We start from the raw sequence: 14,077 nt of genomic DNA on the forward strand, positions 1-14,077 counted from the left end.
TCAACGAACACAAACAAGATTTTGTTCCTGAATCCTGACCATCACAGTATTGGCATTGTCCCCTGCAATTTGGTGAATTGCCATTTGCCACTATGCTAGGCGGCTAACAATTCAAATGCAACTATTTAATTGCAAAGCACTAATTGAGTTCGCGTTCTTCACGTTTCAGAGTGCATTTGAACGCTGTTATAATAAATTAGAACTGCCAATAGGTTGGTAGTTGGTACTGCTATTAATTAAGAATCGATATTGTCATAAATTAACAAATAGTATAGTGAAATTATAACATTATTATTTTTGAGAACCAACTTTGATCTAACAACGAAGACAAAGCATTCTGTTTGTGTAAGAGATCGCAAGTTCTAAACCAGTATAAATAATTTTTTTGTGAATATTAAATAGTTAGAAAATTTTGACCTTCAATTTTTTACTAAGAAAAATATTACTATTATTTGGAAAATAATAGTACATATGCTTTTAAACCAATCCCCTATAAACAAATAACAGATAATAAATAAAAAAAATTTCTAGATATTAAATAGTTTGACTTTTATTCAAAAATCATTACTGTTTAGTATTTATTTCCAGAGAATAACACATCAGTTTCTAAACCAATCCCGTAAAATTCTCTCCGAATTTCAGAGATCTCGGCTTTCGAACTATCCCTCGTTAATTTGACAGCCTCCCTTCCCTCCCTCCAAATCGCCCGAAAAATGCCAAAATAATCCCTCACCAAATCTCTAATCAAACCAAATCAATGGAGGCCCCGACTTGCGCCAACCTACCCCATTCCTTGTCCGCCTTCATCGACGCCTTCGTCGACTTTTCCGTTAGCGGTCTCTTCTTACCTTCCTCCGCCACCGCCACCGCATCTCCCTCTCTTCCCCCCGCCCGCCTCCCACCCGCCTCACGCTTGGTCGCAATTGGCGACCTTCATGGCGATTTCCAGAAATCCATTCAGTCCCTGTCCCTTGCGGGTCTCATCGACCCGGCAAGCCTCCGATGGGTTGGGGGATCTTCTGTAGCAGTCCAGGTGGGAGATGTCCTGGATCGTGGTGGAGATGAGTTGAGGATATTGTATCTGATCAGACGGCTCCAGACTGAGGCCGAGATGTCAGGAGGAAGGCTGTTGATGTTGAATGGCAATCATGAGACCATGAATGTGGCGAGGAGTTTTCGGTACGTCACGCCTGCCGGTCTGGAGGAGTTCAGAAACTGGGCAACATGGTAAGTTTAACAGATTGGTGATGGCATTAGTACTTAATATTTGTTAAATCCAAATTGAGGAATTGGCTTACTTGAAGTGGAAGTTAAGCAGATAGCTGAATTGAGTGCACAACTGATTAAAACAACACATGTATTTCTGAAACATTAAACTGTTGGTACACAGAATACTTTAGATTAGGCACGACAAATGGTCTTGTTTCTGCACTTTTCTTTTGCAACTAATTTTTAAAGTACTTTTTTTTTTAACTTTTGCATTGCTGTTTTGTGCTTATGGTTAGAATATTCCTGTTCCTTTGTTTTATCCCGGAGTCTGGTTGAGATGGTACCGCTGTACTGGTACAGTCTTCTTTCCCATCTACCATGGTGTCTAAACTGTTGGGAATTATATATCATTGCAGAGTATCAAAAGCACAGGCCTGATTGTTTCTGTTGATGGTCAAACTTATCTGATATGAGAGGAATATACATTTTTTTAATTAGTCTGTGGATTAGGCATGCTTTAGATGTTTGTTTGAGTCTTAGTGGTAGACAAGGAAAAGGAAGATGTACTGGTACTAGTTGGTGTGGTAGTTATTCATTTTGATACTGGATGCTATTTATCCCATCAAATTGTAGTAATCATATATGGTCTCTTTAAGGATCAATAACTTTTTCATTATTCTGGAAAGAATAGGAGGACTAATCTTACCAGGTACATATCTGGTGTCCTAAAGGGATGAGATTTTCCTGTAACATGAATTCAAACTGTCTGATATTAATAATCATGTAGTGGTAATTATATGATCAAACAATTTCGATTGCCACTCTAAATATTTAGTTAGATTCTTATATTGGGAATTAATGTGGTCCGATCTGAGCAGCTGATCGCTCCTGGTAATTTCCAAGCATAGCAGCTAAGTCGGGCCCACCTTTTACTGTACTTAAATAACTTGAATATTTTACTAGATGACACGTTGTACTAAATGAGGAGTATTATAGGTACCGTACTGGGCTCGCCATGAAACGGCTATGCCTGGACCTACCCCCTCAAAGAGACCCCTTCAAAGGAGTCCCCAAATCCTTCCCTGGGATAAAACCGGAATATTGGGAGGGTTTTCATGCCCGTATAGCCGCTTTACGACCCACCGGTCCAATCACCACCCGCTTCCTATCTAGCAACCATACAATCTTAGTAGTTGGCAACTCAGTGTTTGTTCATGGAGGTCTCCTTCAAAAACATGTTGAGTATGGCCTAGACAGAATTAATCAAGATGTGAGAAATTGGATGGCTACAAATGAACCTAAACAACCGATGTTTGTTTTTGAGCGGGATGCAGTAGTTTGGCTACGAGCATTTTCAGATGGGTTCAATTGTGATTGTACAAAACTTGAAGAGGTCCTTGGTTTGATACCGGGAGCTAGAAGATTGATAATGGGGCACACAATACAGACTGAAGGAATTAATGCAGTTTGTGGGGACCAGGCGGTTAGGGTTGATGTGGGTTTGTCGAAAGGGTGTGGAGATGGTGTGCCTGAGGTGTTAGAGATTACTGAAGGAGGGAGGGATGCTAGGATTTTGACAGCTAGTTGGAATAGGGTTTATGAGGGAAAAAAGAGAGCTTGGGAAAGAGAGAAGGATGTGGGCGGGTTGGCTTGGTTGGTTAGAGATAGTGTTGTAAAAGAGGTTGAGACAAAAGCTTAATTTAAATTTGATTCGTGTAATTTGTAGGCGTGATATCAATGAGTTTTTTTAAGTTGTGATTTAGTATAAAACAAGTAGATTTTTATGAGGTTGTATAAATAAATGTATGATTCTTGTATTTACCATTACATTTTATTATTATTTTATGATATGTGTCTGATGGTTAAATGAGGAAGAGATATTTATTCACTGCTATTCTTCATATCCAGCTTGAAGTTGGTTTACCCTCCCAGCGCCGTGTTGTGGAAGATACAGGCTCGGAAATTTTGCAAAGCTTGTGCGTGTAATTGTCGGGTAACAACTCCAGGAAAGTATCCACAAACTTTGAAGATCGACTTGTAGAAGAATCTGATAGAACATAATTTGACAAGACATCATCTGTTTATGGTCTTTATTAGATTTCCTAAAACTTCAAAAATTGAAGTTTAACAAGGGTAACAACAATAAAACATAACATTACCATAATAAAGCAATCCTACAATAGACAATTATCTCATCTCTTCTTAACCAATTTCAAAATTAAGCAGGTAACAAGCTTTACACAACTAACATAGCTTGCATGCCACAACAAGTACAGTAGTAATTCTATCTCCATAGTCTATCTATACTGAAAGTCACATGACCAACTAATTCCATCCACACAGAATGCTATCCAAAATCTCTGAAAATAACTAACCCTAGTCTAAAATTTTGGGCTTTTTATCCCTCTCACTCCTCCAGAGTCCCGAAGTTGTTGCTCCTGACCCAATGCTGGTTTTCTTGCATTTCTTCAGCTGCTGCTTCTTCTGAATCTTTGTAGGCTTCTTTCCTCGTCGCTTCAGGTTCATCCCCCTCCTTTGAAAACTGTTGATGTGCACTTCCTTCATGCTCAATGACTGACTAGGGGCCGTACTCTCCTCTTCTGAGACCAGTGTCTCCTCTGTCTTTACCGCAGAGACATGGTGTGCTTCTAGGGTTACTGCTGCAACCCTTTCAAAATTCTGGTATTGTTCTCCTGCTAAACCTTGGTTGTCAATGAGCACATCTTCAGCATTCTACGTATAGATCAAGGGGTATTTCATTAATAGCCGTGAATAATGTCTTGTGGAACCCCAGCAAAAAAAATGGTCCTATGTCCCTCTAAATCACGAGTTATAATAAGACACTACGCACATTAAACTTCTTCATATACTACCCACATTACTCTTGTCATCAACTAACTTAAAACTTGATAAAAAGAACATAAAATCTGGAAATCTTTTGAAATCGAAGTGAAGATCCACTAGTGGAGAACCATGAAATAGGAACGGTCAAAAATGCCTAACAGTAACGGACCTACGTGCGTTCCACCCAGGGGACACTGATAGTACCTCTAATCAGGGTCGGTTGTTCAGGCGTTCCTATATATATAATCAAGGATGGTCATATATTCAACCTTCCAGTTTCTTATGACAAGGACGGTCGTTTAACAAGGACGGTCGTTTAATAAAAAGGTGTTCCTGTTTGTACAAATAGGAACGGTCATTTAATAAAAAAGCGTTCCTATTTGTACAAACAGGAACGGTCGTTTATTAAAAACCGTTCCTGTTTATATAAATAGGAATGTCTTTTTATTAATGACCGTTTCTATTTGTACAAACAGGAACTCTTTTTTATTAAACGACCGTTCCTGATACAATCAAGAACGATTTTTTAAAATAGCCGTTCCTAATTGGTTATTTTCAAGGATGATTTTTTACAAATAGCCGTTTCTAAATTGAACTTTAATTTAAAAGAGTTAATTTATTATTTGGCCAGCTACCACATATTTTTGTTGGCCTATAAAACAGAAATCAGAATATGTAAGAATCATATTAAACATGAGATAAAAGATTAACACACACTTCACAAATAAACAAGCTCAAGTACACCAAATTTACAATAATCCTAACTTATTACAAAATAACACATCCTAAATAGTTTTACTTTTTTCTACTAATACTTCATTCAAGAAAAATATAACCCATAGTAATCGGATGTAGCTGAAGTTTGTTTCATTGTAACTTGTGGGAAACTCCTGCATTTTTTAAATGATAGAAGATCACAATTACAATTTTAATTGCGTATTTTGTAAGCAACATGAATATGCATACCTTTATGTTCGGAAAAACATCGAGGAAGCGAGTTATTATGTCATGCATGAATAATATGACATAATATCCACATTTCCAATCTTCGAGTTGTTGTGGGCACTGTATTAAAAAAAAATCAGATTCAAGTCAATATTTTGTTTTGAGCAAACATAAGACCAATTGTCTCTTATCTAAAAGAAAAAGAACAGTTGACCCCTTGCATGCACCATTCATGAACTATCCTTATAATACAAAATTGAAAAACTGAGATTTGACAGAGTATAAAAACTGACCCCTCGCAAATCGAAAAGCTGAGATTCAAAAATTCATAGAAAATAGTATAAAAATCCAAATAATACAAAATTTGGGTCTAAACTGCTTGGAAAAGAGTCTTTTTTCTGTCTGTGAACTTGGATTTGACAGAAACATGGCCTATGCCCTCTGATTTGTCTGTTTTCTCAGAGGGCATTTATGGTATTTTTGCAATAAGGTCCAGCATACATATCCAGCTTGCATTCATATACAGACACATCCAGCTTTGAAATTTGATTAGCTAATTAATGGAGATATTATGTTTGATTGCTATCTTGTATTATAGTAAGCAAGTCATTGGCTTGACTCTGACCCTAGAGGTTATGGTCGTTTATAATTTCAATCAATTCAAATTTGGAGGAAAATAAATTCAAACAGAAACATGGCCTATGCCCTCCGATAAGCAGTTTGAAAAATTAATGTTATAATTTCCTTGGCAATTTACAAATAAATTTCAGATTCACTAATAACCATTACCTCGAAATGTTTAATCTTCAAGGTAGCATTTTTTTTCCAGGCCCTCCACAATACCTATCCATTCAGTAGGCGCTGTTCAAATATGGTATGAAATGAACAAAATTGAAATAAATTATATAAATAGAGAGATAAAGAACTAACTACTGATGATATAGTATGAATATAATTTTCTTGTCTCGGTTTTCTTTCAATGATTTACTTATGTATTTATCGACAAAGTCTCGGTCTTCATCATTGCCCGACAAATAAGTGCAATTGGTTTTACTAAGAAAAATATTACTATTATTTGGAAAATAATAGCACCTATGCTTTTAAACCAATCCCGTATAAACAAATGGATCCTGATAACAATTCCCGCAGTCTCAACCCCGCAAAAAAATCCGCACTAACTGTCAAAAAAGACATGGGGGGGACCGCTCAAATCATTAATACTCCGCAGAAACTGTTAGTATTTAACTTGAAGCATCAAAGTATTTATCGTGGATTTGCAAAGTATTAATCCCTATGCAATTATCTCTATTTATGACTGAATAAATCGATCCATTAATTTGTCCCCGCACAAAATTTCTTTTTTTTTGAATTGTCCCCGCACAACTGGGGACCATTAAATAAACAATCCCCTCATAAATACTTGTCAGTTATCCCCGCACAAATTTCCTTTTTTTTTTTGGATTGTCCCCGCACAACTAGGGACCATTAAATAAACAATCCCCTCACCCAATGATAAATACTTCTCACACATAATGATAAATATTTTATGTTACATGGATAAATATTTTATGTTACATAAATAAATATTTCTCAGACATAATTGCAATTTTCAGTAAATCATCAATTATAAATACTCTATGTTACATGGATAAATATTTTATGTTACAAAGATAAATACTTTATGTTACAAAGATAAATATTTTATGTTACATAGATAAATACTTCTCAAATATAATTGCACTTACAGTAAAACATCAATGATAAATACTCTTAGACATAATGATAAATACTCTCATGTATAATGATAAATACTTTATGTTACATGGATAAATACTTTATGTTACATAGATAAATACTTCTCAAACATAATTGCAACTTACAGTAAACATCAATGATAAATACTCTTAGACATAATAATAAATACTTTATGTTATAGGGATAAATACTTTATGTTACATGAATAAATACTTCTCAGAAATAACAAATAAACATTTATTAACGGGGATTGTTATTAGATAACAGTATAATTAATGCGGGAATTGTTTTTAAAGGAATAATTAATGCGGAAATTGTTATTAGAGGAAAGCATAATTAATGCGGAGATTGGTATTAAATGACAGTCTAATTTAATGCGGGAATAAATGAAAATTTTTAGCGAAATAATTGAGGAGATATATGACAGTTAAGGAAGAAAGAGAGTGCGTGGATAAATGGGGGGACAGGCGTGGGGAAATTAGTATAATTATTCTAAACAAATAACAGATAATAAATAGAATTTTCTTTCTAGATATTAAATAGTTTGACTTTTATTCAAAAAAACATTACTGTTTAGTATTTATTTCCAGAGAATAATAACACATCAGTTTCTAAACCAATCCCGTAAAATTCTCTCAGAATTTCAGAGATCTCGGCTTTCGAACTATCCCTCGTTAATTTGACAGCCTCCCTTCCCTCCCTCCAAATCGCCCGAAAAATGCCAAAATAATCCCTCACCAAATCTCTAATCAAACCAAATCAATGGAGGCCCCGACTTGCGCCAACCTACCCCATTCCTTGTCCGCCTTCATCGACGCCTTCGTCGACTTTTCCGTTAGCGGTCTCTTCTTACCTTCCTCCGCCACCGCCACCGCATCTCCCTCTCTTCCCCCCGCCCGCCTCCCACCCGCCTCACGCTTGGTCGCAATTGGCGACCTTCATGGCGATTTCCAGAAATCCATTCAGTCCCTGTCCCTTGCGGGTCTCATCGACCCAGCAAGCCTCCGATGGGTTGGGGGATCTTCTGTAGCAGTCCAGGTGGGAGATGTCCTGGATCGTGGTGGAGATGAGTTGAGGATATTGTATCTGATCAGACGGCTCCAGACTGAGGCCGAGATGTCAGGAGGAAGGCTGTTGATGTTGAATGGCAATCATGAGACCATGAATGTGGCGAGGAGTTTTCGGTACGTCACGCCTGCCGGTCTGGAGGAGTTCAGAAACTGGGCAACATGGTAAGTTTAACAGATTGGTGATGGCATTAGTACTTAATATTTGTTAAATCCAAATTGAGGAATTGGCTTACTTGAAGTGGAAGTTAAGCAGATAGCTGAATTGAGTGCACAACTGATTAAAACAACACATGTATTTCTGAAACATTAAACTGTTGGTACACAGAATACTTTAGATTAGGCACGACAAATGGTCTTGTTTCTGCACTTTTCTTTTGCAACTAATTTTTAAAGTACTTTTTTTTTTTAACTTTTGCATTGCTGTTTTGTGCTTATGGTTAGAATATTCCTGTTCCTTTGTTTTATCCCGGAGTCTGGTTGAGATGGTACCGCTGTACTGGTACAGTCTTCTTTCCCATCTACCATGGTGTCTAAACTGTTGGGAATTATATATCATTGCAGAGTATCAAAAGCACAGGCCTGATTGTTTCTGTTGATGGTCAAACTTATCTGATATGAGAGGAATATACATTTTTTTAATTAGTCTGTGGATTAGGCATGCTTTAGATGTTTGTTTGAGTCTTAGTGGTAGACAAGGAAAAGGAAGATGTACTGGTACTAGTTGGTGTGGTAGTTATTCATTTTGATACTGGATGCTATTTATCCCATCAAATTGTAGTAATCATATATGGTCTCTTTAAGGATCAATAACTTTTTCATTATTCTGGAAAGAATAGGAGGACTAATCTTACCAGGTACGTATCTGATGTCCTAAAGGGATGAGATCTTCCTGTAACACGAATTCAAACTGTCTGATATTAATAATCATGTAGTGTTAATTTTATGATCAAACAACCTCGATTGCCACTCTAAATAATTAGTTAGATTATTATATTGGGAATTAATGTGGTCCGATCTGAGCAGCTGATCGCTCCCGGTAATTTCCAAGCATAGCAGCTAACTCGGGCCCACCTTTTACTATACTTAAATATGATAACTTGAATATTTTACTAGATGACACGTACTAAATGAGGAGCATTATAGGTACCGTACTGGGCTCGCCATGAAACGGCTATGCCTGGACCTACCCCCTCAAAGAGACCCCTTCAAAGGAGTCCCCAAATCCTTCCCTGGGGTAAAACCAAAATATTGGGAGGGTTTTCATGCCCGTATAGCCGCTTTACGACCCGCCGGTCCTATCACCACCCGCTTCCTATCTAGCAACCATACAATCTTAGTAGTTGGCAACTCAGTGTTTGTTCATGGAGGTCTCCTTCAAAAACATGTTGAGTATGGCCTAGACAGAATTAATCAAGATGTGAGAAATTGGATGGCTACAAATGAACCTAAACAACCGATGTTTGTTTTTGAGCAGGATGCAGTAGTTTGGCTACGAGCATTTTCAGATGGGTTCAATTGTGATTGTACAAAACTTGAAGAGGTCCTTGGTTTGATACCGGGAGCTAGAAGATTGATAATGGGGCACACAATACAGATTGACGGAATTAATGCAGTTTGTGGGGACCAGGCGGTTAGGGTTGATGTGGGTTTGTCGAAAGGGTGTGGAGATGGTGTGCCTGAGGTGTTAGAGATTACTGAAGGAGGGAGGGATGTTAGGATTTTGACAGCTAGTTGGAATAGGGTTTATGAGGGAAAAAAGAGAGCTTGGGAAAGAGATAAGGATGTGGACGGGTTGGCTTGGTTGGTTAGAGATAGTGTTGTAAAAGAGGTTGAGTCAAAAGCTTAATTTAAATTTGATTCGTGTAATTTGTAGGGGTGATATCAATGAATTTTTTAAAGTTGTGATTTATTATCCTTAATTGTAAAACAAGTAGATTTTGATGGGGTTGTATAAATAAATGTATGATTCTTGTATTTACCATTACTTTTTATTATTATTAATGATATGTGTCTGATAGTTAAAATGAGGAAGAGATATCTATTCACTGCTATTCTTCATATCTAGCTTGAAGTTGGTTTACCCTCCCAGCGCCGTGTTGTGGAAGATACAGGCTCGAAAATTTTGCGAAGCTTGTAAGTGTAATTGTCGGATAACAACTCCAGGAAAAACTTTGAAAATCGACTCGTAGAAGAATCTGATAGAACATAATTTGACAAGACATCATCTGTTTATGGTCTTTATTAGATTTCCTAAAACTTCAAAAATTGAAGTTTAACAAGGGTAACAACAATAAAACATAACATTACCATAATAAAGCAATCCTACAATAGACAATTATCTCATCTCTTCTTAATCAATTTCAAAATTAAGCGGGTAACAAGCTTTACACAACTAACATAACTTGCATGCCACAACAAGTACAGTAGTAATTCTATCTCCATAGTCTATCTATACTGAAAGTCACATGAACAATTAATTCCATCCACATAGAATGCTATCCAAAATCTCTGAAAATAACTAACCCTAGTCTAAAATTTTGGGCTTTTTTACCCTCTCACTCCTCCAGAGTCCCGAAGTTGTTGCCCCTGACCCAATGCTGGTTTTCTTGCGTTTCTTCAGCTGCTGCTTCTTCTGAATCTTTGTAGGCTTCTTTCCTCGTCGCTTCAGGTTCATCCCCCTTCTTTGAAAACTGTTGATGTGCACTTCTTTCATGCTCAATGACTGACTAGGGGCCGTACTCTCCTCTTCTGAGACCAGTGTCTCCTCTGTCTTTACCGCAGAGATATGGTGTGCTTCTAGGGGTACTGCTGCAACCCTTTCAAAATTCTGGTATTGTTCTCCGGCTAAACCTTGGTTGTCAATGAGCACATCTTCAGCATTCTACGTATAGATCAAGGGGTATTTCATTAATAGCCGTGAATAATGTCTTGTGGAACCCCAGCAAAAAAAATGGTCCTATGTCCCTCTAAATCACAAGTTATAATAATACACTATGCACATTAAACTTCTTCATATACTACCCACATTACTCTGTCATCAACTAACTTAAAACTAGATAAAAAGAACATAAACAGAGCAGTCTGGAAATCTTTTGAAATCGAAGAGAAGAGGATGATGCAGCCAATATTTGTGATACATTTTAGGAGAATCTACAATACTTCTGGTCTCTCAAGAAGTGTCCCTAATAATTATACAAAATGTAAGATACTTTATTGCTAATCATAGACTTTAAATAAAAGCAAAGGCACTTACTTCTTCTTTGCAAAAGTCATGGATTTGAATTGGGTCCAGAGCCATGTCTGCAGCAGAAAAAGGGTACCTGCTCTCAGTAATCCCCAAATCAGTTGCATCACCATAGCTTGAAACAGTACTTCCAGGCAAGACTGCTTCCGCCATGTCATCATCAGACCCGATATTGGGACAGTTTAATGATGCATTGTCTCTGTTCTTACCAGGTGAGCAGCTCGGGCTCTGAACTGCGTAGTTGTTGGCTCCCGGTAAGGTTGTGATAGTCAAGACAGATGGCTTCTTTGTCTTCTTGCATGTGGCCTTGTTTAGATCGGATTTGAGGTTAGAAACTCGGGATTCCATAGTTTCAATCTTTAATAGAAGCTTTTCTAGAGAGTTTCCTGGTCTGGTGCCATAGAGCCAGTCTGTGTCATCGTTACCTCTCAAAGTCTCATCAACTGAAAAAAATATCATTTATTAGTAAAACTAATTAACTGTCGAAACTTAAAAAAAAATGATAGTAACCAGAGATTACTCTAATTGTCTGGTGAAAACTGATTAAAAGTACCTTGGTCACCACAATCATCGTCAACAGAATGGCCGTCTGTTTCTGATCGCTTGTTTTCTGCAAAGAGAAGTGCCACATAAGATTAAAATAGTTTGAACAAACTTCTGCTCATACGACCCCAGAAGCCCCTAGATTTGCAAGCACATGCCCCTCTATAAAACAATACCTGCTCCACACTCAAAAAGAAGAAAATAGGTATCAACTGTACATAATTATGTAACTACACCAGACTAAGAACTCTTCGAATCAACATCGACCTGACCTCATATGACCTGATGCCACCCCTACTTGTAGATTGTGTAAACAAACACTTGAAAAGATATTGAAACTAACACCCTACAAGAAACAAAACAAGTACCATAGTATGAGAATATAACATGGCCAGAGATAAAAGATGTGCTATCCTTCGTCTCTTCCACTTTCCTTCTTTTTCTTCTTTTCATGGCTTTTTTATTGCGACACCTAGAAGAAAGAGGTACAACCCGAGAGCAAGAGTTGTCAAGTTCAATAATTGTTGTCTGCAAGGCCTTCTCATGCTTCAGCATTGCAAGTTCCTTGTCATATCTTGAAGCCTGGTTCTGAATCTCTTTGATTCGTAGTTCAAGCCACTGACATCGCCACATCAGTGGGCTGATAAACTTCCTCCAGTGTGCCGTCACCTTTTTCTTACTGTAGTTTGAAACATTCTTAGTCCAAAAAAATGTGAAGGGTCTTAATCAAATTACACAAAATCCCAGCATGTATTTGCAAGTACAACCCAGTACTTCGTAGTTTTTACATTAACAAGTAAACACAATATTAGCCATCCATTTAAGAAAGGGGCTGATAACAGCAATCAATGTTTTGAGCAATGAAATGTAGAATATACACACATCATTCCCATTCAGAAGACATCTGAAGGCTCAGTTGGTTAATTATTCAATTGCACACAACATTTTGAAAGTGGAAAGAAACTGGTTCCCATAAAAAATAAAAAATCCAAGGCCCTTTTGCCCCTTTAAAATATTTTTTTTTTGCACTTTGCAATCAACACAGAAGTGTTTAGAAGCATATGCAAATAGCACATTTGCACCCAACAGTTCTAAAAAAAAAAAGCAAAACACGGTTTTTTTGTAATTCTTTTGAAATTAACACTGATAAAACATCATGCAAAAAACAACTTAAACAAATTTCCTGTAAATAAAATGAAGTTTAATTTGTAGTTCAAGTTCGAACAAAGGTCAGATTTGCTCGGGTTAAATAAAAATTGTATAATATTGATCTAATTTTAGGATTCCCAGATCACAATTTTTCTTTTGGAAAAAAACTTACTTGAATGTTTTAGTAACATGGTTCGAGAAAGTAACATCAACATTAGGTCGAGCAAAAGGCGACTCAACCTCACTGTCACTCATTTCTGGGTTCATTTCACTACATGAACCTGACAATGTGTCCCCGAAAGAGCTGGAGCACTCAGTGGCATTTAGGTCATCTTCCTCTTTCACTGGTGTCAGCACCCTATCTGCAGTGCTATTGAGAATGTCTACCATCTCGTCACTAAAAGAATCTGCTGGTTCAGCATTTAATACTCGGTCCCGGCAACTATTAATGAATGGTTGCTGTTGATTATCGGTGGGGGCATCGGCCAAATGTATAATTGTTGGCTCAGCTTTAAGCTTTGGCAATAACATTGGTTTTGCCACCTTTTCAGCTTCTTCTAAGGACTGTGTTGGGGCCATTTGGTTCATGCTCCTTGCATAAATTGATAACTAGAAATCGAGCTTTAATCTGATCAAAGGAGCGTAGAAATTTAATATTAATAATCATCAATTGATGAATGATATAACTTTCTTCCAAGAAGCAGCAAAAGTAAGAGGCAACTAATATTTATCAGATAAAATAGGATATGCAGAATCGAGAAGTGGATTTCAAGAACTTGGTAGCAAAACAGCTGAAAATGGTACATATTCGTACCATCTTCAGCTGTTCCAAATAGAGGGAAATCTTTTGACTACTTCGGAGAGGTAATTGATACAACTTTTTTAACCTTTCACATTCGCTTTACAAACTAACAAAGAAATCAAAATTTAGTAGTAGAAAGAAATAGCACCAATGGTTCTCACCGATTTTCCTGTAAAATAGCAGCGAATCCAGAACTTACACTACAGAATTGCAACCAAAGAACGAGCGAATGCATGAATTGTAGGGAAAAGAAAAGAAAAAACAAAGAAAGCGAGGATACCAGCTACGTCTCCGGCGAAGGGACAGCCGTCGAAGGAGAACGCCAGGTGGAGCGCTTTTCGGAAGGGTCGAAAACCCTAATTTCGAGGGGCGGCGGTGGCGGCGGCGGCTCTGCAGTGCAGTAGTGAGAGAGCGAGAAAGCGAGAAAGGGAATTAGGGTTTTGCGAGTGAATGGCAGAGATCAGGTTCTATCTGGAATGATCAATTGATGCCATCTTGATCCGTTGAGTTTGTATC

At 37.5% G+C, this 14,077-nt stretch overlaps 3 protein-coding genes and 1 long non-coding RNA gene across 6 annotated transcripts; 2 read left to right on the forward strand and 2 right to left on the reverse strand.

Annotated features, from left to right (window-relative positions):
• The first annotated feature begins 693 nt into the window (after nt 1-693).
• LOC144551610 (shewanella-like protein phosphatase 2) lies at nt 694-3,103 on the forward strand. The gene is made up of 2 exons (XM_078299651.1): nt 694-1,227; nt 2,206-3,103. Exons 1-2 carry the CDS (start codon nt 758-760, stop codon nt 2,906-2,908), a joined length of 1,173 nt encoding a protein of 390 aa, XP_078155777.1. The 5' UTR covers nt 694-757; the 3' UTR covers nt 2,909-3,103.
• Nucleotides 3,104-4,013: 910 nt separating this feature from the next.
• Nucleotides 4,014-14,077, reverse strand: LOC144551618 (elongation factor). 3 transcript variants are annotated; one of them, XR_013510841.1, is made up of 7 exons: nt 13,842-14,077; nt 12,932-13,387; nt 11,979-12,289; nt 11,621-11,677; nt 11,077-11,510; nt 10,897-11,005; nt 4,014-4,136 (listed from the first exon to the last, which is right to left on the reverse strand). XR_013510841.1 is itself a non-coding variant. In XM_078299663.1 (6 exons), the coding sequence occupies exons 2-6, from the start codon at nt 13,345-13,347 to the stop codon at nt 10,348-10,350; spliced, it is 1,575 nt and encodes a 524-aa protein (XP_078155789.1). In that variant the 5' UTR covers nt 13,348-13,387; nt 13,842-14,077; the 3' UTR covers nt 10,106-10,347. The 3 variants fall into 3 exon arrangements, 2 of the variants coding, with proteins under 2 accessions (XP_078155789.1, XP_078155802.1); XM_078299663.1 differs by lacking the exons at nt 4,014-4,136; nt 10,897-11,005 and adding an exon at nt 10,106-10,704; XM_078299676.1 differs by lacking the exon at nt 4,014-4,136 and having other exon boundaries at nt 10,106-11,005.
• On the reverse strand, nt 4,846-5,821 carry LOC144547704 (uncharacterized). Its single transcript, XR_013509146.1, has 3 exons — nt 5,788-5,821; nt 5,020-5,118; nt 4,846-4,943 (listed from the first exon to the last, which is right to left on the reverse strand). It is a non-coding gene; the product is annotated as an uncharacterized LOC144547704 (long non-coding RNA).
• LOC144551627 (shewanella-like protein phosphatase 2) lies at nt 7,454-9,806 on the forward strand. The gene is made up of 2 exons (XM_078299689.1): nt 7,454-7,985; nt 8,967-9,806. The coding sequence occupies exons 1-2, from the start codon at nt 7,516-7,518 to the stop codon at nt 9,667-9,669; spliced, it is 1,173 nt and encodes a 390-aa protein (XP_078155815.1). The 5' UTR covers nt 7,454-7,515; the 3' UTR covers nt 9,670-9,806.

The sequence above is a fragment of the Carex rostrata genome, chromosome 1 (genome assembly GCF_964058835.1).
Source record: "Carex rostrata chromosome 1, lpCarRost1.2, whole genome shotgun sequence".
NCBI lineage: Eukaryota > Viridiplantae > Streptophyta > Magnoliopsida > Poales > Cyperaceae > Carex > Carex rostrata.